A 24,364-nucleotide genomic window follows, 5' to 3' on the forward strand; every position below is an offset into this window, starting at 1 on the left:
ATACCTAAGTAGTTGTTAATGCGTGAGAGGGGTGGTCGATCACGGGGAAAGGTGTTTGTCCATCGCTGAGGGTGTGTGTGTGTATCGCTTAGGGGGGAGGGGCTGTGTGTTCAAGTCCCATCACCAGAAGCATCAGCAGCTTCAGATGCATAAGGGGGGTATCAATTGCGGGGGAGGCACCTGTTATGATTCCAGCACTCTGGTCTGAGGAGATCTTTTGCGAGGACCGGAGCACTGGAACGAAATGCTGGGGAAGGGAGCGGGAATGGAAAATAGCCCTTGGCGCCCTAACTCCGTTGTCTCGCCCGTGCTGTCAGAAATCCCCTGCGAGACTATGGTTGCTTGAGCCCATGGCAGCCGTGTTTGAAGGGCGGATTATGTCTGCCCAACTCCGATGCCCCCTCAGGTCTTAATGGGCGACAAAGGGAAATCCGAGACAGGGTGATAACAAGGGGCCCTCTGACTAAACAACCAGGCCAGGGGCTACAAGAAACTAAAAACTAGAATATGTGCGGAAAAACCGCCATGGAAAGGGACAACCAAAATATCCACTTGTCCACTCTCCTACCCGGCACCGCCGAGGTCCGGAGAGGACTTGTGGAAGCGGAACCCTCCGCAAATGCTCCGAAACAGAATATAAAGAAAAGGCAGCTGAGCCACAACATACGGCAGAGCCGTAACTCACGAACACCACACGATATTCTCTGGTGATCGTTGAGGATAACAGGGGACCAAACGACTTCTTGGGATGAGATGACAACTCCAAGATACAGAACTTCTGAGGACAGGAATGACCGGATACAGCAGGACAGGAACAGACGTTCAGCAAACCAAGGCAGCATGCAGGAAGCTATTACCGGCGTCTGTGTGCAGCACTGGGCAGGTATTTAGCAGGGAGTCCTCCAATCAGCTGTTCAGAGCCTGATTGGTATTAATGCCGTGCAGCTGCCTTGCTGCACGGCCAGAAGACAAGTGTTGCTAGGGTCCGTGCGGCTCAGCGCGCCCGGCGTCTAGCGTTGCTAGGAAGCCGGCGGCTGAACGCGCACGGCGTCCCTAGTTGCTAGGCGCCGGGCCGCGCGGACATTGCGGACCCCGGCGCCTAACAGTACCCCCCCTCCCTTGAGGAGGGGTCAAGGAACCCCTAAAGCCAGGTTTCTGAGGAAATTCCTGAAAAAATGCCCTCTTGAGCCTAGGGGCATGAAGATCCTTATCTAGGACCCAAGACCTTTCCTCCGGACCATAGCCTTTCCAGTGAACTAAAAAATAAAGCCGACCCCGGGACAATTTGGAATCAAGAACTTTCTCTACCAAGAACTCCTGTTGTCCCTGTACATCCACTGGAGATCTACCCTGAGAGATCCTCCGAGGAAATCTACTGGAAGAAACGTATTGTTTCAACAGGGAACAGTGAAACGTATTTCCAATCTTGAGAGATCTTGGTAAACGTAGCCGAAAGGCAACTGGGTTGACTCTTTTAATAATAAGAAATGGTCCAATAAATTTGGGTCCCAGTCTAGCCGAGGATTGTCGAAGCATGATGTTGCGAGTTGACAACCACACCTTATCTCCCACCCTAAAAGTGCAAGGACGTCGGAGCCTGTCAGAAAATTTCTTCTCTCGAAAGGCCGCCCTTCTGAGAGCAAGGTGCACCTTTTTCCAAATTGCTCTGAGATGGGAGGTCAAAGTCAGCGAGGAGACTGGAGAATGATGAAAAAAAGAATTAGCTCTGGGGTGAAAACCAAAAACTGAAAAGAAAGGAGACTCTTTAGTGGAGGAATGACAAGAATTATTGTAAGCAAATTCAGCCAAAGGAAGAAACTCGGACCAATCATTCTGGAGTTTGTCTGAATACAAGCGCAGATATTGTTTCAATGACTGGTTAACTCGTTCGGTTTGCCCGTTGGATTGTGGGTGGTAACCGGATGTTAACGACAGTTTCATCTTTAATGAAGCACAAAAACATTTCCAGAATTGTGCGACGAATTGTGGACCCCGATCAGAAATAATATCAGTGGGCAACCCATGAAGCCTGAACACATGGCGGAGGAACAAAACTGCCAACCCTTGAGCAGAAGGCAATCGGGGAAGAGCAATAAAATGAGCAATTTTACTAAAACGGTCCACTACCACCCATATGACTCGGAATCCGGCTGAAAGGGGAAGGTCAACCACAAAATCCATGGAAAAATGAGACCATGGCCTGAGAGGGACACTTAAGGGCAAAAGTTGCCCTATAGGCAAGGAACGGGGAACCTTATGCTGTGCACAAACCTGACATGAATAAACAAATTCCCTAACGTCTTTAGAAATACTAGGCCACCATACTGAGCGAGAGACTAACTCCAATGTTTTAGTGATTCCCGGATGCCCTGAAACTTTGTTGTCATGGAATTCAGTTAAAACAGTAGCTCTCAAAAATTCAGGAACGTAAAGACGACCAGCAGGAGTAAATCTAGGAGCTTGATGTTGAAGTTGGTTTAACTGGGTAAATAAATCCTGTGTGAGGCCTGCCCGGATGACCAAAGATGGAAGTATTGGGGTAACAACAGGATTGTTATTGTGAACCGAAAGAAAGCTACGTGACAGGGCATCAGCTTTAGTATTCTTGGAACCAGGCCTGAAAGTGATTATAAATTTGAAACGAGTAAAAAATAATGCCCAACGTGCCTGCCGGGCATTAAGCCGTTTAGCTGATTCAATGTATTGCAGGTTCTTATGGTCAGTCAATACCGAAATAGCATGCTTCGCTCCTTCCAGCCAATGCCTCCACTCCTCAAAAGCCCACTTTACCGCCAGTAACTCCCGATTACCAACGTCATAATTGGATTCAGCGGAGGAGAACTTCCTGGACATAAAGGCACAAGGATGTAAGTCCAAAGACACCGGATCCTTTTGAGAAAGGACAGCCCCCATTCCAACCTCTGAGGCATCAACCTCCACAACAAAGGGCAATTCCGGATTAGGATGTCTGAGGACTGGAGCTGAGACAAAGGCTTGTTTCAGAGCCTGGAAGGACCACTCAGCTTCATGCGACCAGTTGGTAGGATCCGCTCCTTTCTTTGTCAGAGCCACAATGGGAGCAACCAGGTCAGAAAAAGAATGAATGAACCTCCTATAATAATTCGCAAACCCTAAAAAGCGCTGAATTGCTTTTAAATTGGTGGGTTGCCCCCAATTAAGGATGGCCTGAAGCTTCTTAGGTTCCATGGAAAATCCCTGAGGGGAAATTATGTAACCTAAAAAAGATACTTTCGTGACGTGAAATTCACACTTCTCCAGCTTGGCATATAAACGATTCTCACGTAACTTTTGAAGAACCAGACGCACCTGGGTGATATGTTGTTCCATCGATTCAGAAAAAATCAAGATGTCGTCTAAATAAACGACCACAAATTTCCCTAGGAAGTCACGGAGCACATCGTTAATGAGGTCTTGAAAAACTGCTGGAGCATTAGACAGGCCGAACGGCATCACCAGGTATTCGTAGTGACCTGACTGAGTACTGAAAGCCGTCTTCCACTCATCTCCAGATTTAATTCGGATGAGGTTGTAAGCTCCTCTCAGGTCAATTTTAGAAAAAATTACAGCAGAACGTAACTGATCAAAGAGTACAGAAATCAATGGCAAAGGATAAGTGTTTTTGACTGAGATTTTATTCAAGGCTCTAAAATCTATGCATGGTCTAAGCGAGCCATCCTTTTTCTCCACAAAGAAAAAAACAGCACTTAAAGGGGATTTTGATGGTCTAATAAAACCTTTCTGTAAGCTCTCCTGAACATAGTCATTCATAGCCGAAATTTCTGGCCCGGACAATGCATATAATCTCCCCTTTGGCAATGCGGCACCAGGGATTAGCTCAATAGCACAATCATAAGGCCGATGGGGAGGCAGAATGTCCGCATTGCCTTTGGAGAATACATCGGCAAACTCCTGGTATTCCACAGGAATGAGTTCTGGAATGATAGCTGCTACTCTAACTGGAAACGAAATACATTCCTTAGCACAAAAAGTACCCCATTGTGAAATCTCCCCGGACCGCCAATCAATGGTGGGATTATGGAAGGCCAGCCAAGGGTGACCCAGAACAACTGGAACTGCTGGGCAATGTGTTAGATAGAACTCGATCTTTTCGGAATGTAAAGCTCCTACTGTAAGTACTACGGGAGGTGTACGGTGAGTAATAACTCCGTTGGAAAGCGGACTCCCATCTAAGCCATGCATGGTGACACACCTACCCAATGGTAACTGAGGAATGCCTAAGGCCTTAGCCCAAGTTAAATCCATAAAGTTTCCTGCAGCTCCACTGTCAACAAAAGCCGACACCAAAGAACTGAGGCTGTCAAAGGAAACCTTAACTGGAACTAAAAGAGAGTTATTCGAGGAGATAAGCTGCAGACCTAGGTGAACCCCCTCACAATTCACCTGGTCAAAGCGTTTCCCGACTTGTTCGGACAGTTACGAGCAAAATGTCCCTTACCACCACAGTACAAACAAAGACCGGAATTTTGCCTTCTGGTCCTTTCCTCAGGAGACAGCCGGGAGAGACCCATCTGCATGGGCTCCTCGACGTCTTCTGGAATGGAATAAACACAAGGACTTGACCTTACAGATGTTCCTCTTTCAGCTCTCCGCTCTCTGAGACGACGATCAATCTTAATAGAAAGCTCCATGAGTTTATCGAGAGTCTCAGGAGCGGGGTACTGGAGGAGACTGTCTTTAATAGACTCTGATAAGCCGAGGCGAAACTGACTGCGCAGGGCTGGGTCATTCCAGCCACAGTCGTTCGACCAACGGCGAAACTCAGTACAATAAACCTCTGCAGGATTTCTACCTTGTTTGAGAGCGCGCAGCTGACTTTCAGCGGACGCCTCTCTATCTGGGTCATCATACAAAAGCCCTAAAGATTTAAAGAAAGCGTCTACTGACAACAACGCAGTATCCTCTGCTCTTAAACCGAATGCCCAGGTCTGAGGATCCCCCTGGAGTAAAGAAATAATAATCCCAACACGCTGAGATTCAGTACCAGAGGAAGTAGGTCTTAAACGAAAATAAAGTTTACAGGACTCTTTAAAATTAAAAAAATCTTTTCTATCACCAGAAAAACGGTCGGGCAAATGCATCTTTGGTTCAGGGACCACCTTTGGGGAGGCTCGCAAAAGATCTTCCTGCGACCTCACCCGAAGAGAAAGATCCTGAACCATCTGAGTAAGTTCTTGAATCTGATTGACTAAGAGCTGGCCAGGATTTGGCCCTAAAGCTGTCGGATTCATGCGGCCAAAAAACTTTAACAAAAACTGAATGAGAGGAAAAAATTAAAGCCCTGTTTAATTTTAATTTTTTGGTATGGCCGGTAATAATGTTATGATTCCAGCACTCTGGTCTGAGGAGATCTTTTGCGAGGACCGGAGCACTGGAACGAAATGAGGGGGAAGGGAGCAGGAATGGAAAATAGCCCCTGGCGCCCTAACTCCGTTGTCTCGCCCGTGCTGTCAGAAATCCCCTGCGAGACTATGGTTGCTTGAGCCCATGGCAGCCGCGTTTGAAGGGCGGATTATGTCTGCCCAACTCCGATGCCCCCTCAGGTCTTAATGGGAGACAAAGGGAAATCCGAGACAGGGTGATAACAAGGGGTCCTCTGACTAAACAACCAGGCCAGGGGCTACAAGAAACTAAAAACTAGAATATGTGCGGAAAAACCGCCAGGGAAAAGGACAACCAAAATATCCACTTGTCCACTCTCCTACCCGGCACCGCCGAGTTCCGGAGAGGACTTGTGGAAGCGGAACCCTCCGCAAATGCTCCGAAACAGAATATAAAGAAAAGGCAGCTGAGCCGCAACATACGGCAGAGCCGTAACTCACGAACACCACACGATATTCTCTGGTGATCGTTGAGGATAACAGGGGACCAAACGACTTCTTGGGATGAGATGACAACTCCAAGATACAGAACTTCTGAGGACAGGAATGACCGGATACAGCAGGACAGGAACAGACGTTCAGCAAACCAAGGCAGCATGCAGGAAGCTATTACCGGCGTCTGTGTGCAGCACTGGGCAGGTATTTAGCAGGGAGTCCTCCAATCAGCTGTTCAGAGCCTGATTGGTATTAATGCCGTGCAGCTGCCTTGCTGCACGGCCAGAAGACAAGTGTGTGTGCAATTAGACCCTGCAACGGGGAACGCGGTCCGCCCGTGGCGTCCCCGTTGCTAGGGTCCGTGCGGCTCAGCGCGCCCGGCGTCTAGCGTTGCTAGGAAGCCGGCGGCTGAACGCGCACGGCGTCCCTAGTTGCTAGGCGCCGGGCCGCGCGGACATTGCGGACCCGGCGCCTAACAGTACCCCCCCCCCCCCCCTTGAGGAGGGGTCAAGGAACCCCTAAAGCCAGGTTTCTGAGGAAATTCCTGAAAAAATGCCCTCTTGAGCCTAGGGGCATGAAGATCCTTATCTAGGACCCAAGACCTTTCCTCCGGACCATAGCCTTTCCAGTGAACTAAAAAATAAAGCCGACCCCGGGACAATTTGGAATCAAGAACTTTCTCTACCAAGAACTCCTGTTGTCCCTGTACATCCACTGGAGATCTACCCTGAGAGATCCTCCGAGGAAATCTACTGGAAGAAACGTATTGTTTCAACAGGGAACAGTGAAACGTATTTCCAATCTTGAGAGATCTTGGTAAACGTAGCCGAAAGGCAACTGGGTTGACTCTTTTAATAATAAGAAATGGTCCAATAAATTTGGGTCCCAGTCTAGCCGAGGATTGTCGAAGCATGATGTTGCGAGTTGACAACCACACCTTATCTCCCACCCTAAAAGTGCAAGGACGTCGGAGCCTGTCAGAAAATTTCTTCTCTCAAAAGGCCGCCCTTCTGAGAGCAAGGTGCACCTTTTTCCAAATTGCTCTGAGATGGGAGGTCAAAGTCAGCGAGGAGACTGGAGAATGATGAAAAAAAGAATTAGCTCTGGGGTGAAAACCAAAAACTGAAAAGAAAGGAGACTCTTTAGTGGAGGAATGACAAGAATTATTGTAAGCAAATTCAGCCAAAGGAAGAAACTCGGACCAATCATTCTGGAGTTTGTCTGAATACAAGCGCAGATATTGTTTCAATGACTGGTTAACTCGTTCGGTTTGCCCGTTGGATTGTGGGTGGTAACCGGATGTTAACGACAGTTTCATCTTTAATGAAGCACAAAAACATTTCCAGAATTGTGCGACGAATTGTGGACCCCGATCAGAAATAATATCAGTGGGCAACCCATGAAGCCTGAACACATGGCGGAGGAACAAAACTGCCAACCCTTGAGCAGAAGGCAATCGGGGAAGAGCAATAAAATGAGCCATTTTACTAAAACGGTCCACTACCACCCATATGACTCGGAATCCGGCTGAAAGGGGAAGGTCAACCACAAAATCCATGGAAAAATGAGACCATGGCCTGAGAGGGACACTTAAGGGCAAAAGTTGCCCTATAGGCAAGGAACGGGGAACCTTATGCTGTGCACAAACCTGACATGAATAAACAAATTCCCTAACGTCTTTAGAAATACTAGGCCACCATACTGAGCGAGAGACTAACTCCAATGTTTTAGTGATTCCCGGATGCCCTGAAACTTTGTTGTCATGGAATTCAGTTAAAACAGTAGCTCTCAAAAATTCAGGAACGTAAAGACGACCAGCAGGAGTAAATCTAGGAGCTTGATGTTGAAGTTGGTTTAACTGGGTAAATAAATCCTGTGTGAGGCCTGCCCGGATGACCAAAGATGGAAGTATTGGGGTAACAACAGGATTGTTATTGTGAACCGGAAGAAAGCTACGTGACAGGGCATCAGCTTTAGTATTCTTGGAACCAGGCCTGAAAGTGATTATAAATTTGAAACAAGTAAAAAATAATGCCCAACGTGCCTGCCGGGCATTAAGCCGTTTAGCTTATTCAATGTATTGCAGGTTCTTATGGTCAGTCAATACCGAAATAGGATGCTTCGCTCCTTCCAGCCAATGCCTCCACTCCTCAAAAGCCCACTTTACCGCCAGTAACTCCCGATTACCAACGTCATAATTGGATTCAGCGGAGGAGAACTTCCTGGACATAAAGGCACAAGGATGTAAGTCCAAAGACACCGGATCCTTTTGAGAAAGGACAGCCCCCATTCCAACCTCTGAGGCATCAACCTCCACAACAAAGGGCAATTCCGGATTAGGATGTCTGAGGACTGGAGCTGAGACAAAGGCTTGTTTCAGAGCCTGGAAGGACAACTCAGCTTCATGCGACCAGTTGGTAGGATCCGCTCCTTTCTTTGTCAGAGCCACAATGGGAGCAACCAGGTCAGAAAAAGAATGAATGAACCTCCTATAATAATTCGCAAGCCCTAAAAAGCGCTGAATTGCTTTTAAATTGGTGGGTTGCGCCCAATTAAGGATGGCCTGAAGCTTCTTAGGTTCCATGGAAAATCCCTGAGGGGAAATTATGTACCCTAAAAAAGATACTTTCGTGACGTGAAATTCACACTTCTCCAGCTTGGCATATAAACGATTCTCACGTAACTTTTGAAGAACCAGACGCACCTGGGTGATATGTTGTTCCATCGATTCAGAAAAAATCAAGATGTCGTCTAAATAAACGACCACAAATTTCCCTAGGAAGTCACGGAGCACATCGTTAATGAGGTCTTGAAAAACTGCTGGAGCATTAGACAGGCCGAACGGCATCACCAGGTATTCGTAGTGACCCGACTGAGTACTGAAAGCCGTCTTCCACTCATCTCCAGATTTAATTCGGATGAGGTTGTAAGCTCCTCTCAGGTCAATTTTAGAAAAAATTACAGCAGAACGTAACTGATCAAAGAGTACAGAAATCAACAGCAAAGGATAAGTGTTTTTGACTGAGATTTTATTCAAGGCTCTAAAATCTATGCATGGTCTAAGCGAGCCATCCTTTTTCTCCACAAAGAAAAAAACAGCACTTAAAGGGGATTTTGATGGTCTAATAAAACCTTTCTGTAAGCTCTCCTGAACATAGTCATTCATAGCCGAAATTTCTGGCCCGGACAATGCATATAATCTCCCCTTTGGCAATGCGGCACCAGGGATTAGCTCAATAGCACAATCATAAGGCCGATGGGGAGGCAGAATGTCCGCATTGCCTTTGGAGAATACATCGGCAAACTCCTGGTATTCCACAGGAATGAGTTCTGGAATGATAGCTGCTACTCTAACTGGAAACGAAATACATTCCTTAGCACAAAAAGTACCCCATTGTGAAATCTCCCCGGACCGCCAATCAATGGTGGGATTATGGAAGGCCAGCCAAGGGTGACCCAGAACAACTGGAACTGCTGGGCAATGTGTTAGATAGAACTCGATCTTTTCGGAATGTAAAGCTCCTACTGTAAGTACTACGGGAGGTGTACGGTGAGTAATAACTCCGTTGGAAAGCGGACTCCCATCTAAGCCATGCATGGTGACACACCTACCCAATGGTAACTGAGGAATGCCTAAGGCCTTAGCCCAAGTTAAATCCATAAAGTTTCCTGCAGCTCCACTGTCAACAAAAGCCGACACCAAAGAACTGAGGCTGTCAAAGGAAACCTTAACTGGAACTAAAAGAGAGTTATTCGAGGAGATAAGCTGCAGACCTAGGTGAACCCCCTCACAATTCACCTGGTCAAAGCGTTTCCCGACTTGTTCGGACAGTTACGAGCAAAATGTCCCTTACCACCACAGTACAAACAAAGACCGGAATTTTGCCTTCTGGTCCTTTCCTCAGGAGACAGCCGGGAGAGACCCATCTGCATGGGCTCCTCGACGTCTTCTGGAATGGAATAAACACAAGGACTTGACCTTACAGATGTTCCTCTTTCAGCTCTCCGCTCTCTGAGACGACGATCAATCTTAATAGAAAGCTCCATGAGTTTATCGAGAGTCTCAGGAGCGGGGTACTGGAGGAGACTGTCTTTAATAGACTCTGATAAGCCGAGGCGAAACTGACTGCGCAGGGCTGGGTCATTCCAGCCACAGTCGTTCGACCAACGGCGAAACTCAGTACAATAAACCTCTGCAGGATTTCTACCTTGTTTGAGAGCGCGCAGCTGACTTTCAGCGGACGCCTCTCTATCTGGGTCATCATACAAAAGCCCTAAAGATTTAAAGAAAGCGTCTACTGACAACAACGCAGTATCCTCTGCTCTTAAACCGAATGCCCAGGTCTGAGGATCCCCCTGGAGTAAAGAAATAATAATCCCAACACGCTGAGATTCAGTACCAGAGGAAGTAGGTCTTAAACGAAAATAAAGTTTACAGGACTCTTTAAAATTAAAAAAATCTTTTCTATCACCAGAAAAACGGTCGGGCAAATGCATCTTTGGTTCAGGGACCACCTTTGGGGAGGCTCGCAAAAGATCTTCCTGCGACCTCACCCGAAGAGAAAGATCCTGAACCATCTGAGTAAGTTCTTGAATCTGATTGACTAAGAGCTGGCCAGGATTTGGCCCTAAAGCTGTCGGATTCATGCGGCCAAAAAACTTTAACAAAAACTGAATGAGAGGAAAAAATTAAAGCCCTGTTTAATTTTAATTTTTTGGTATGGCCGGTAATAATGTTATGATTCCAGCACTCTGGTCTGAGGAGATCTTTTGCGAGGACCGGAGCACTGGAACGAAATGAGGGGGAAGGGAGCAGGAATGGAAAATAGCCCCTGGCGCCCTAACTCCGTTGTCTCGCCCGTGCTGTCAGAAATCCCCTGCGAGACTATGGTTGCTTGAGCCCATGGCAGCCGCGTTTGAAGGGCGGATTATGTCTGCCCAACTCCGATGCCCCCTCAGGTCTTAATGGGAGACAAAGGGAAATCCGAGACAGGGTGATAACAAGGGGTCCTCTGACTAAACAACCAGGCCAGGGGCTACAAGAAACTAAAAACTAGAATATGTGCGGAAAAACCGCCAGGGAAAAGGACAACCAAAATATCCACTTGTCCACTCTCCTACCCGGCACCGCCGAGTTCCGGAGAGGACTTGTGGAAGCGGAACCCTCCGCAAATGCTCCGAAACAGAATATAAAGAAAAGGCAGCTGAGCCGCAACATACGGCAGAGCCGTAACTCACGAACACCACACGATATTCTCTGGTGATCGTTGAGGATAACAGGGGACCAAACGACTTCTTGGGATGAGATGACAACTCCAAGATACAGAACTTCTGAGGACAGGAATGACCGGATACAGCAGGACAGGAACAGACGTTCAGCAAACCAAGGCAGCATGCAGGAAGCTATTACCGGCGTCTGTGTGCAGCACTGGGCAGGTATTTAGCAGGGAGTCCTCCAATCAGCTGTTCAGAGCCTGATTGGTATTAATGCCGTGCAGCTGCCTTGCTGCACGGCCAGAAGACAAGTGTGTGTGCAATTAGACCCTGCAACGGGGAACGCGGTCCGCCCGTGGCGTCCCCGTTGCTAGGGTCCGTGCGGCTCAGCGCGCCCGGCGTCTAGCGTTGCTAGGAAGCCGGCGGCTGAACGCGCACGGCGTCCCTAGTTGCTAGGCGCCGGGCCGCGCGGACATTGCGGACCCGGCGCCTAACAGTACCCCCCCCCCCCTTGAGGAGGGGTCAAGGAACCCCTAAAGCCAGGTTTCTGAGGAAATTCCTGAAAAAATGCCCTCTTGAGCCTAGGGGCATGAAGATCCTTATCTAGGACCCAAGACCTTTCCTCCGGACCATAGCCTTTCCAGTGAACTAAAAAATAAAGCCGACCCCGGGACAATTTGGAATCAAGAACTTTCTCTACCAAGAACTCCTGTTGTCCCTGTACATCCACTGGAGATCTACCCTGAGAGATCCTCCGAGGAAATCTACTGGAAGAAACGTATTGTTTCAACAGGGAACAGTGAAACGTATTTCCAATCTTGAGAGATCTTGGTAAACGTAGCCGAAAGGCAACTGGGTTGACTCTTTTAATAATAAGAAATGGTCCAATAAATTTGGGTCCCAGTCTAGCCGAGGATTGTCGAAGCATGATGTTGCGAGTTGACAACCACACCTTATCTCCCACCCTAAAAGTGCAAGGACGTCGGAGCCTGTCAGAAAATTTCTTCTCTCAAAAGGCCGCCCTTCTGAGAGCAAGGTGCACCTTTTTCCAAATTGCTCTGAGATGGGAGGTCAAAGTCAGCGAGGAGACTGGAGAATGATGAAAAAAAGAATTAGCTCTGGGGTGAAAACCAAAAACTGAAAAGAAAGGAGACTCTTTAGTGGAGGAATGACAAGAATTATTGTAAGCAAATTCAGCCAAAGGAAGAAACTCGGACCAATCATTCTGGAGTTTGTCTGAATACAAGCGCAGATATTGTTTCAATGACTGGTTAACTCGTTCGGTTTGCCCGTTGGATTGTGGGTGGTAACCGGATGTTAACGACAGTTTCATCTTTAATGAAGCACAAAAACATTTCCAGAATTGTGCGACGAATTGTGGACCCCGATCAGAAATAATATCAGTGGGCAACCCATGAAGCCTGAACACATGGCGGAGGAACAAAACTGCCAACCCTTGAGCAGAAGGCAATCGGGGAAGAGCAATAAAATGAGCCATTTTACTAAAACGGTCCACTACCACCCATATGACTCGGAATCCGGCTGAAAGGGGAAGGTCAACCACAAAATCCATGGAAAAATGAGACCATGGCCTGAGAGGGACACTTAAGGGCAAAAGTTGCCCTATAGGCAAGGAACGGGGAACCTTATGCTGTGCACAAACCTGACATGAATAAACAAATTCCCTAACGTCTTTAGAAATACTAGGCCACCATACTGAGCGAGAGACTAACTCCAATGTTTTAGTGATTCCCGGATGCCCTGAAACTTTGTTGTCATGGAATTCAGTTAAAACAGTAGCTCTCAAAAATTCAGGAACGTAAAGACGACCAGCAGGAGTAAATCTAGGAGCTTGATGTTGAAGTTGGTTTAACTGGGTAAATAAATCCTGTGTGAGGCCTGCCCGGATGACCAAAGATGGAAGTATTGGGGTAACAACAGGATTGTTATTGTGAACCGGAAGAAAGCTACGTGACAGGGCATCAGCTTTAGTATTCTTGGAACCAGGCCTGAAAGTGATTATAAATTTGAAACGAGTAAAAAATAATGCCCAACGTGCCTGCCGGGCATTAAGCCGTTTAGCTTATTCAATGTATTGCAGGTTCTTATGGTCAGTCAATACCGAAATAGGATGCTTCGCTCCTTCCAGCCAATGCCTCCACTCCTCAAAAGCCCACTTTACCGCCAGTAACTCCCGATTACCAACGTCATAATTGGATTCAGCGGAGGAGAACTTCCTGGACATAAAGGCACAAGGATGTAAGTCCAAAGACACCGGATCCTTTTGAGAAAGGACAGCCCCCATTCCAACCTCTGAGGCATCAACCTCCACAACAAAGGGCAATTCCGGATTAGGATGTCTGAGGACTGGAGCTGAGACAAAGGCTTGTTTCAGAGCCTGGAAGGACAACTCAGCTTCATGCGACCAGTTGGTAGGATCCGCTCCTTTCTTTGTCAGAGCCACAATGGGAGCAACCAGGTCAGAAAAAGAATGAATGAACCTCCTATAATAATTCGCAAGCCCTAAAAAGCGCTGAATTGCTTTTAAATTGGTGGGTTGCGCCCAATTAAGGATGGCCTGAAGCTTCTTAGGTTCCATGGAAAATCCCTGAGGGGAAATTATGTACCCTAAAAAAGATACTTTCGTGACGTGAAATTCACACTTCTCCAGCTTGGCATATAAACGATTCTCACGTAACTTTTGAAGAACCAGACGCACCTGGGTGATATGTTGTTCCATCGATTCAGAAAAAATCAAGATGTCGTCTAAATAAACGACCACAAATTTCCCTAGGAAGTCACGGAGCACATCGTTAATGAGGTCTTGAAAAACTGCTGGAGCATTAGACAGGCCGAACGGCATCACCAGGTATTCGTAGTGACCCGACTGAGTACTGAAAGCCGTCTTCCACTCATCTCCAGATTTAATTCGGATGAGGTTGTAAGCTCCTCTCAGGTCAATTTTAGAAAAAATTACAGCAGAACGTAACTGATCAAAGAGTACAGAAATCAACAGCAAAGGATAAGTGTTTTTGACTGAGATTTTATTCAAGGCTCTAAAATCTATGCATGGTCTAAGCGAGCCATCCTTTTTCTCCACAAAGAAAAAAACAGCACTTAAAGGGGATTTTGATGGTCTAATAAAACCTTTCTGTAAGCTCTCCTGAACATAGTCATTCATAGCCGAAATTTCTGGCCCGGACAATGCATATAATCTCCCCTTTGGCAATGCGGCACCAGGGATTAGCTCAATAGCACAATCATAAGGCCGATGGGGAGGCAGAATGTCCGCATTGCCTTTGGAGAATACATCGGCAAACTCCTGGTATTCCACAGGAATGAGTTCTGGAATGATAGCTGCTACTCTAACTGGAAACGAAATACATTCCTTAGCACAAAAAGTACCCCATTGTGAAATCTCCCCGGACAGCCAATCAATGGTGGGATTATGGAAGGCCAGCCAAGGGTGACCCAGAACAACTGGAACTGCTGGGCAATGTGTTAGATAGAACTCGATCTTTTCGGAATGTAAAGCTCCTACTGTAAGTACTACGGGAGGTGTACGGTGAGTAATAACTCCGTTGGAAAGCGGACTCCCATCTAAGCCATGCATGGTGACACACCTACCCAATGGTAACTGAGGAATGCCTAAGGCCTTAGCCCAAGTTAAATCCATAAAGTTTCCTGCAGCTCCACTGTCAACAAAAGCCGACACCAAAGAACTGAGGCTGTCAAAGGAAACCTTAACTGGAACTAAAAGAGAGTTATTCGAGGAGATAAGCTGCAGACCTAGGTGAACCCCCTCACAATTCACCTGGTCAAAGCGTTTCCCGGCTTGTTCGGACAGTTACGAGCAAAATGTCCCTTACCACCACAGTACAAACAAAGACCGGAATTTTGCCTTCTGGTCCTTTCCTCAGGAGACAGCCGGGAGAGACCCATCTGCATGGGCTTCCTCGACGTCTTCTGGAATGGAATAAACACAAGGACTTGACCTTACAGATGTTCCTCTTTCAGCTCTCCGCTCTCTGAGACGACGATCAATCTTAATAGAAAGCTCCATGAGTTTATCGAGAGTCTCAGGAGTGGGGTACTGGAGGAGACTGTCTTTAATAGACTCTGATAAGCCGAGGCGAAACTGACTGCGCAGGGCTGGGTCATTCCAGCCACAGTCGTTCGACCAACGGCGAAACTCAGTACAATAAACCTCTGCAGGATTTCTACCTTGTTTGAGAGCGCGCAGCTGACTTTCAGCGGACGCCTCTCTATCTGGGTCATCATACAAAAGCCCTAAAGATTTAAAGAAAGCGTCTACTGACAACAACGCAGGATCCTCTGCTCTTAAACCGAATGCCCAGGTCTGAGGATCCCCCTGGAGTAAAGAAATAATAATCCCAACACGCTGAGATTCAGTACCAGAGGAAGTAGGTCTTAAACGAAAATAAAGTTTACAGGACTCTTTAAAATTAAAAAAATCTTTTCTATCACCAGAAAAACGGTCGGGCAAATGCATCTTTGGTTCAGGGACCACCTTTGGGGAGGCTCGCAAAAGATCTTCCTGCGACCTCACCCGAAGAGAAAGATCCTGAACCATCTGAGTAAGTTCTTGAATCTGATTGACTAAGAGCTGGCCAGGATTTGGCCCTAAAGCTGTCGGATTCATGCGGCCAAAAAACTTTAACAAAAACTGAATGAGAGGAAAAAATTAAAGCCCTGTTTAATTTTAATTTTTTGGTATGGCCGGTAATAATGTTATGATTCCAGCACTCTGGTCTGAGGAGATCTTTTGCGAGGACCGGAGCACTGGAACGAAATGAGGGGGAAGGGAGCAGGAATGGAAAATAGCCCCTGGCGCCCTAACTCCGTTGTCTCACCCGTGCTGTCAGAAATCCCCTGCGAGACTATGGTTGCTTGAGCCCATGGCAGCCGCGTTTGAAGGGCGGATTATGTCTGCCCAACTCCGATGCCCCCTCAGGTCTTAATGGGAGACAAAGGGAAATCCGAGACACGGTGATAACAAGGGGCCCTCCTCTGACTAAACAACCAGGCCAGGGGCTACAAGAAACTTAAAACTAGAATATGTGCGGAAAAACCGCCAGGGAAAAGGACAACCAAAATATCCACTTGTCCACTCTCCTACCCGGCACCGCCGAGTTCCGGAGAGGACTTGTGGAAGCGGAACCCTCCGCAAATGCTCCGAAACAGAATATAAAGAAAAGGCAGCTGAGCCGCAACATACGGCAGAGCCGTAACTCACGAACACCACACGATATTCTCTGGTGATCGTTGAGGATAACAGGGGACCAAACGACTTCTTGGGATGAGATGACAACTCCAAGATACAGAACTTCTGAGGACAGGAATGACCGGATACAGCAGGACAGGAACAGACGTTCAGCAAACCAAGGCAGCATGCAGGAAGCTATTACCGGCGTCTGTGTGCAGCACTGGGCAGGTATTTAGCAGGGAGTCCTCCAATCAGCTGTTCAGAGCCTGATTGGTATTAATGCCGTGCAGCTGCCTTGCTGCACGGCCAGAAGACAAGTGTGTGTGCAATTAGACCCTGCAACGGGGAACGCGGTCCGCCCGTGGCGTCCCCGTTGCTAGGGTCTGTGCGGCTCAGCACGCCCGGCGTCTAGCGTTGCTAGGAAGCCGGCGGCTGAACGCGCACGGCGTCCCTAGTTGCTAGGCGCCGGGACGCGCGGACATTGCGGACCCCGGCGCCTAACAGCACCAGTATAACTACCTTCTGTCTTGTTGCTGTACTGAGTCTTGCCATAGTGTATGACCTCTGACTGAAACTGTCTTTCACAACCTCACCTTTGCAGCAGAGTTTGGCTATTCCTCACCCAGTTTTAAGCTTCCTACACAGCTGTTTCTGTTTCAGTTAATGACTGTGTTTCAACCTACATATGAAAGGGATCATTATCACCTGTTTGGTATGATTGGTTAATTATACTTCTGACTATGGGGGTCATTCCGAGTTGATCGCTCCTTGCCGATTTTCGCAACGGAGCGATTAAGGCTAAAATGCGCATGGTTCGCAGTGTGCATGCGCTGAGTATTTTAACACAAAATTTAGTAGATTTACTCACGTCCGAACAAAGAATTTTCATCATTGAAGTGATCGGAGTGTGATTGACAGGAAGTGGGTGTTTCTGGGCGGAAACTGGCCGTTTTCTGGGAGTGTGCGGAAAAACGCAGGCGTGTCAGGATAAAACGCGGGAGTGTCTGGAGAAACGGGGGAGTGGCTGGCCGAACGCAGGGCGTGTTTGTGATGTCAAACCAGGAACTAAACAGCCTGAGCTGATCGCAATCTGTGAGTAGGTCTGGAGCTACGCAGAAACTGCTAAGAATTTTCTATTCGCAATTCTGCTATTCTTTCGTTCGCTATTCTGCTAAGCTAAGATACACTCCCAGAGGGCGGCGGCTTAGCGTGTGCAATGCTGCTAAAATCTGCTAGCGAGCAACAACTCGGAATGACCCCCAATAATCCTTTAAAATCCCTGACTTTGTGCAAGTGTACCTTGAAGAATTGATGCTGTTTTGAAGTCAAAGGGTGGTCATACCAAATATTGACTTGATTTAGATTTCTCTATTTGTGATGGTGGCACCCTGCTATACCATACACACGCATAGCCCCTGTTTTTCTTCTTCATTAACTCACTTTATTATTATTATTAATAATAATAATAATAATAATAATTTATTTTCATTTAGTGTGGATTATTTTTTAGATAAAAATAAATAACTTTTAAAATAAAATATTTAGAACATACTGTAGTAATGGTTCTAGTACTGATGTGTGTATGCTTTTTGTCAAAATACACTGCAGGAACAGCATTCCCACCATGTAGCATTGAAGTGTACAAAGTGCTGGAGAAGATCGGCTATCCCAGGAACAAGAATGGTGAACTTGGTGCTATTATCCACCAGAACCTTCAGGTATGCCCCACTTTAGTAAATTATTTAACATTTTGCTTATTAAGTGAAAGGAGTAATATTTTAATTCTAGAAAATGCAAATACCTAGCACATAATGTTATCACTTATAAGTTACCAGTAATAATACAAGTGTGTAGAACAGGTATTCCCAACCAGGGTTGGACTGGCCCACAGGGGTACAGGGGAAACCACCAGTGGGCCCCACTGCCCGGGCGCCCACCTTCTCCTCTATGGATCAGGTCCTGACTGTGCACTTGAATTGTACATTATACTTATTATCTACAGTGCATTGCAGTTATTAATCTGGTACATTATCATGCATGCACTAGCAGTATTTACTATACTGTATATATTTATCATGGGGCCCATACCATGTTAGCCAAGCCTCTGTGGCAGCTGGCCACACCCCTAAGCATGGGCCTTTATCTCTGCATTCCTCCGGTGGGCCCTCTATGCCCCAGTCCGACACCGCTCCCAACCTCGGTCCTCAAGGCACACTAACAGTGCAGGTTTTAGTGATATCCAGGCTTAAGCACAGGTGACTTAATTAGTACCTTAAGTTATTTTGATTTATCCATCTGTGCACAAGCCTGCATATACTAAAACTTGGACTGTTGATGTGCCTTGAGGGCCGAGGTTGGGAATGCCTGGTGTAGAAGTTAGAGGTAGCAGTGACTTAGCTCAATATCTAAGTTTGTCGACATAAAGACTGGTGATATATAGGGGGTCATTCCGAGTTAATCGCTAGCTGCAGTTGTGCGTAGCAATCAGGCTAAAAAACTGCAGTTCTGCGCATGCGGCGCAATGCGCACATGCGTCGTACGAGCACAACGAATGATGTAGTTTTGCACAGGGTCTAGCGAAGCATTTCAATCGCACTGGTGGCCGCAGTGTGATTGACATGAATTGGGCGTATCTTGGTGTCAACTGACTGTTTTCAGGGAGTGTTCAGTAAAACACAGGCGTGGCTGGGCGAACGCTGGGTGGGTTTGTGAAGTCAAAACAGGAACTGAACAGTCTGAAGTGATCTCAAGCACTGAGTAGGTTTTGAGCTACTCTGAAACTGCACAAAAAAAGTTGTAGCCGCTCTGCGATCCTTTCGTTCGCACTTCTGCTAAGCTAACATACACTCCTAGTGGGAGGCGGGATAGCATTTGCACGGCTGCTAAAAACTGCTAGCGAGCGATCAACTTGGAATGACCACCATAGTTACTGTCTGTGTCCTGTACCCAACCTGGCATGCAGTAGTGTGAAGCATAGCTGTAGTAAGGAGGTGGGAAACAGTGAAACACAGTGTAGCTGCTATATTAGTGAACATATCCTTCACTGACAGTCCAATAGAATAGAACACTAATGCATAAGGACGTACATATATCACTCTACAGGGCCACATGGAAAACCTGGAAAAAATCCAGCACCAACCAGGTGAAGTAGAAACATTAATTGCTGAATCCAATGTCTCATCACTGCTTGGAGAGCGAGTGATGTGGGGCAATTCTGTGCTGTGTGATGGCTGCAATGCCATGTGACTGCCATGTAAATCTCTGTGCATGTTGTGCAGAATGAATGTAGCCCTAAACAAATGACACATTTATAGTCACCAGTGTATATTCTTAATATCCTATATTTCCACCTAATAGTCTGTCCACCAGCCTTTCCATTAGGGTGATCACCCCATCCCTTTAATTCGGGACACATTAACTACACAGGTTCTGTGGCTGGCTGACTTCAAGACTCCATTTCATCTGGTTTTCATCAGCCACAGAACCTGTGTAATTAACATTAGAATACCGCCAACGGGCGTGTAAGGAGGTGGGAGGGAGGGAGGAACATTTGAATCCTGCCCAGTATGTCATTTTGGGTTTTCTGTTTTACAGGACCAGGACTGGAGAGCTCTTAACCCTGGTGATCCTATGTTTATAACGCTGGACGGTGAAGTCATACATTATGAAGGAGAATATACAGTTTATCCCACTTTTGTGAATGAGGCAGCGTACTATGAAACTAACCAGGCTTTTGCCAAAACCCAGAAAGTGACATTAACTGTACAAGCTGTCCAATGTTAATCTCTATAACTACATATCATACAGGTCATGCTGTCAGGTTACTCATCTGCAGATTTCGTGTAATGATGAAAATGTAGTCATTAGTCTTTTTACATCACAGGGTTTTCTCGCTTCTTTTATACAATGCTATGAAACATTCCAGCCCTTGTCAGACTGCAACTCCCTAAGACTCTAAGATGACTAGTTGGCAGTGAGTGATAGAGGATAATGTATGTTGTCACAGGGATTATTTGTCATGTAGACTGTAGGCAGGGAACAGGCCACGAGCAAAGGTTAAAACTATAGAAGGGACGTATACCATAGGGATATACCCTATACAGGTGAAGATTAAAGTATATGCTCAATTTTCCTCTGCAGCTCTGTGAAAAAGTGAAACTGTTGTAACCAGCAGGAAATGTCTGGTTATATGAGCTCTATGTACATCGCTAGTCCGATATTACTCTTCAAAATGCAGTGACTTCACTGGTCATTTATATATTTCCTTATGTGTCCTAAGCATAGAGTTAAAAAGAAAATGCAATTAAAGTAGCAATTCCAATTAGCTATGCATTACATTTATTTGCCTTTCTAAAAGGACAGTGTTAGCAGGAAGACCAAAAAGTTATATGGGAATAGAGGTGACATTGGAAAACTTCTCAGCGTCCTGGGGCTCCACTAAGGGGGGGAAAAAAACTCAGTACTCCTTTAAAAGTAACTTACTATATAAATAATACCTATATGCACAGCAAGGTCTTCAGAATGCCGCAAGTTGCTCAGGAAAAAATACTTATCACCTCTGATTATTAACAATGACCACCTGTAACTATGCAAATACAGTTAGCAGGAAACTGCCATTTAATATGTACAAATGAGGGATACAGAGCTAGGACCTTAGATCTCAGCGGCTTCTTTGTATTTAGCATTCCTGTCTGTTACAAGGCACCATGCCAGTCTTTTACCATTCACTGGGCTGGAAAACCCAATTTTGCAAAGTAAGTGCGAAGTTAGAGGATTTATTGTCCTCCTTTCCTTTCTATGCAAGTCTTGCAGGAGACAATAAACACTTATCGTTCTTATAAAATATATTGCTTTATTGTTTTCTTTTCACATTGCATTACAAGATTTACATTTCATAAATATATTCAACACAGAAACAAAGTTGACTTGTTAAGAACATTCATTCTTATGGCACCAAAGTCATGACCTAGAAATTCGAGGTAGATTTTTTATTTTTTTATTATTTAAAACATAAATCTAACATAGAAAATATATGAAAATGTAAAATATTTATAAGGTTTGGAAATGTGGAGTAAAAATATAAAATATTAGAGCTATAAATACTATAAATTAATATTACAAAATACAAATAAATATTTCACAGCATAAAAATGCAGCATAATGAATGGACTAACAGTATAACTCTGGCACAAAATTCTAGTCTGCAGATTTTTATTTTTTTATTTTTTTCAAAATCATGTATTTATAGAATTTATTTAAAATTTCCATGGAAAAAAACAAAATCTGCATGCTGTTGAAAATGCTCAACCATAAAACAATAATATCATTGTCCTCCGATGAATATAAAATGATAATAATGATGTTTAAGGCTCATTGGCTATTTTAAAAGATTATGGGGGAGATCTTATCAAGCGATAGAGAGAGAGAGAGAGGAAAAGTTGCACAAAGCAATCAATCAGCTTTTAACTGTCATTTCAAAGACTATGCTAGATGACAGCAGCTGATTGGTTGCTTTAGGCAACAACTCCTCCACTCTGTCTCTCTCTCCAGGACTTGATGCATCTCCCCCATGTGAGATTTCCAGCTTACAGATGTTTGCTGTGGCAGATACTTAAGTAGTGAACAGGGCAGTAACCTTTTCCTGGCTGTCATGTAGGACTAGATTTCAGTATTTCAGAGATTCTGCCTATACTGTATTCCTAGCAATACGCACTTATGGTTACCAGAACAGCGGTGCATGCCCTTCGGTTAATGTATTAGTCTACTTACTGAATAAACACATTTGGACACACATCATCAAAAAGTTAATGATAATAAATTAAAGACAATGTTTAGTAACAATTTCGTAAAAGTGCAAACAATATATGTGCATTGTCTCATGTGGATTAGATATACACTTCCATGCTTCCGTCAGGCAAATACACCACTTCAAATACATCAGTTATTTCCTTTTATACAATAGGTATAAATAACTCAATCTCAGTGTGTGATACGGGTTGTTTCTCGGCTTTTGTAGCCAGTTCTGGGTGATGAGAAAAGTGTCATACTGTATAGGATTAGACAAATTGTGACTCTCCAGCTGTTGCTGAACTACAAATCTCAGCATACCTAGCCAGAGAGTAACAGACTGCCAAACTCTAATCTAGAGCAAGGGTTCCGAGTATGCAGGTATTACCCATGTATAGCTTTGTTGCCTCTTTGCATATATCAGGTTTATAGACAATAGCATAGTAATTAAAATGAAATATAGTATTAAAATTAAGTATATTAGCAAAGCTGATTCACAGACTTAAATGTGCCATCTTGTGGGTTACCTAACAAACAGCTGTGGTATGTGTGCAGACTATCCCCCTTATGTTCCTGAACAGTATCCCATAATAGTATCACACACGTTAACAGAGATGTGAGAAGAGCACCAAGACTTTGGACCAAAATAAATATAAATATAAAAACCATCAGCAAACAAGACAGCCAGCATCTTATTTGCATGCTCCAGCCATAGGCACAGAGTGAGGAGGACTTCCTGATAAGTACATATTAATTACACATTGCTCAGTGTATGATCTACTGTGACAGGAGTTTCATGGAATGTGCACAGTTTGTACAGAGACTCGTTATGTGTACTGCTTATAGTACCATAGATTCATATACAAATATAAATAAGCATACAGTCATTGTAGTTCCATTTAACGTTACAGCAATTGTAAGGCAAAATCTCCCTACCAATGCACTGGAAAGTGACTTGAATAAATAAATAATTGAACTTTTTTTGTTAAAAATTATTCACAGTTTGAAAGTTTTATTTTACAGGCAGCTCAGGACCATACTACAGTAAAGCAGAGATCGGGACCCAGTTGTTGTGGAACTATAAATCTCAGCATAACCTACAGCCTCAGTTTGGCAGTGTTGTGCTTATATGGCAATGTTATTGACAATGCAATAAATGAGACTTATATTATATTATCCAGATAACTATGCATTAGCCAGACATATTTGGATAATGCAAATCAAAATAATTAATTTACAATTTCTTGCGTTTGTCATACTCTATAACATCTAACTGTTGCTTTAGATACACACATGCCCAACAACAACAACAACCCATCATTCAGAGATCTTAAACTGTAGTCTCGACTGTTGCATCCATTGTATCTCTGAAGTCAATTGTAAATGGTCGATCATTCTCAAAATTATCAGGCTCATCTTCAGTGTTCAAGTTGTTGTAGCTCATCCCTGCACAAAGATAGACAAACGTTATATTGAATATAACATGATGTATTATATAATATTTAGCTGAACAAATATACACTGTATACAGTGCTCAGCCCCTTACTGAACTGTTAATGCTGCGGTAATCACAGAGGTAATGCTATATATAATATTGTCATTTAGCTGTCACTAGTGGTCCATTTTACAATACTGTAGATACATAATATATACTACTTTCCAATTGTTATATATATATATATATATTTTTTTTTTATAAGACGTAGGGACTATTTACTGCATTTATGTTGCACCATGTACCGTGTAGCAATTAAACTACAGCCAGGAAATGGACTTAGGTGCATTTTTTCTTCAGACTGCTTAGGACTCTCGGCAGGACATAATAGTGCAGAAGATGCTGATTTGCCAGCAAATGTGGCAGAGAATATTCCCAGACTGGTCAAAATGAGACAAATCTGTGGCCAGTTGGTAAACTATCACTACCAAAACCAGAGGGAAATCCATCCATTATTTTATTTTTTTAGATGTACATGTAGGTTACCCAGGGCCGAAACTTGGATTTTTGGCACCCGGGGCAAGGCAGTAGTTTACCGCCCCCCATGCACACACACATACTTTGGAACCACATCAAAAACGCAGTAGTAAACAGTTAACAAAGTGACAACCAGCATCATCAGGGTGCATCCAGCACACTTTCTGTAGGAAAATGGATAGGAACACAAGAAAACGAACATGCACCTCAGATACAGTATTGTGTGGGACTGGTCAACTGCTGTAGGACTACAAAGCCCAGTATGCTAGTCAGGACCTAGGGCCAATTAAAGAGGAGGAGTACCAACTT

The 24,364-nt window shown here is 45.0% G+C and overlaps 2 protein-coding genes across 3 annotated transcripts in view; one reads left to right on the forward strand and one right to left on the reverse strand.

Moving 5' to 3' along the window:
- The window catches only part of ASPA (aspartoacylase), a 75,080-nt gene extending 53,941 nt beyond the window's left edge, over positions 1 to 21,139 (forward strand). For both annotated transcript variants that reach the window (XM_063955819.1, XM_063955818.1), the window contains 2 exons: positions 17,905 to 18,014; positions 19,891 to 21,139. In XM_063955819.1, the coding sequence (XP_063811889.1) occupies positions 17,905 to 18,014; positions 19,891 to 20,079 (299 nt within the window). In that variant the 3' untranslated portion in view covers positions 20,080 to 21,139. The remainder of the gene's footprint in view (positions 1 to 17,904; positions 18,015 to 19,890) is intronic.
- A 2,192-nt stretch (positions 21,140 to 23,331) lies between these two features.
- The window catches only part of TRPV3 (transient receptor potential cation channel subfamily V member 3), a 28,561-nt gene continuing 27,528 nt past the window's right edge, over positions 23,332 to 24,364 (reverse strand). Inside the window, exon 16 of the mRNA XM_063957369.1 lies at positions 23,332 to 23,529. Coding sequence (XP_063813439.1) covers positions 23,414 to 23,529 — 116 coding nt within the window. The 3' untranslated portion in view covers positions 23,332 to 23,413. The remainder of the gene's footprint in view (positions 23,530 to 24,364) is intronic.

Source organism: Pseudophryne corroboree, chromosome 2 (genome assembly GCF_028390025.1).
Source record: "Pseudophryne corroboree isolate aPseCor3 chromosome 2, aPseCor3.hap2, whole genome shotgun sequence".
NCBI lineage: Eukaryota > Metazoa > Chordata > Amphibia > Anura > Myobatrachidae > Pseudophryne > Pseudophryne corroboree.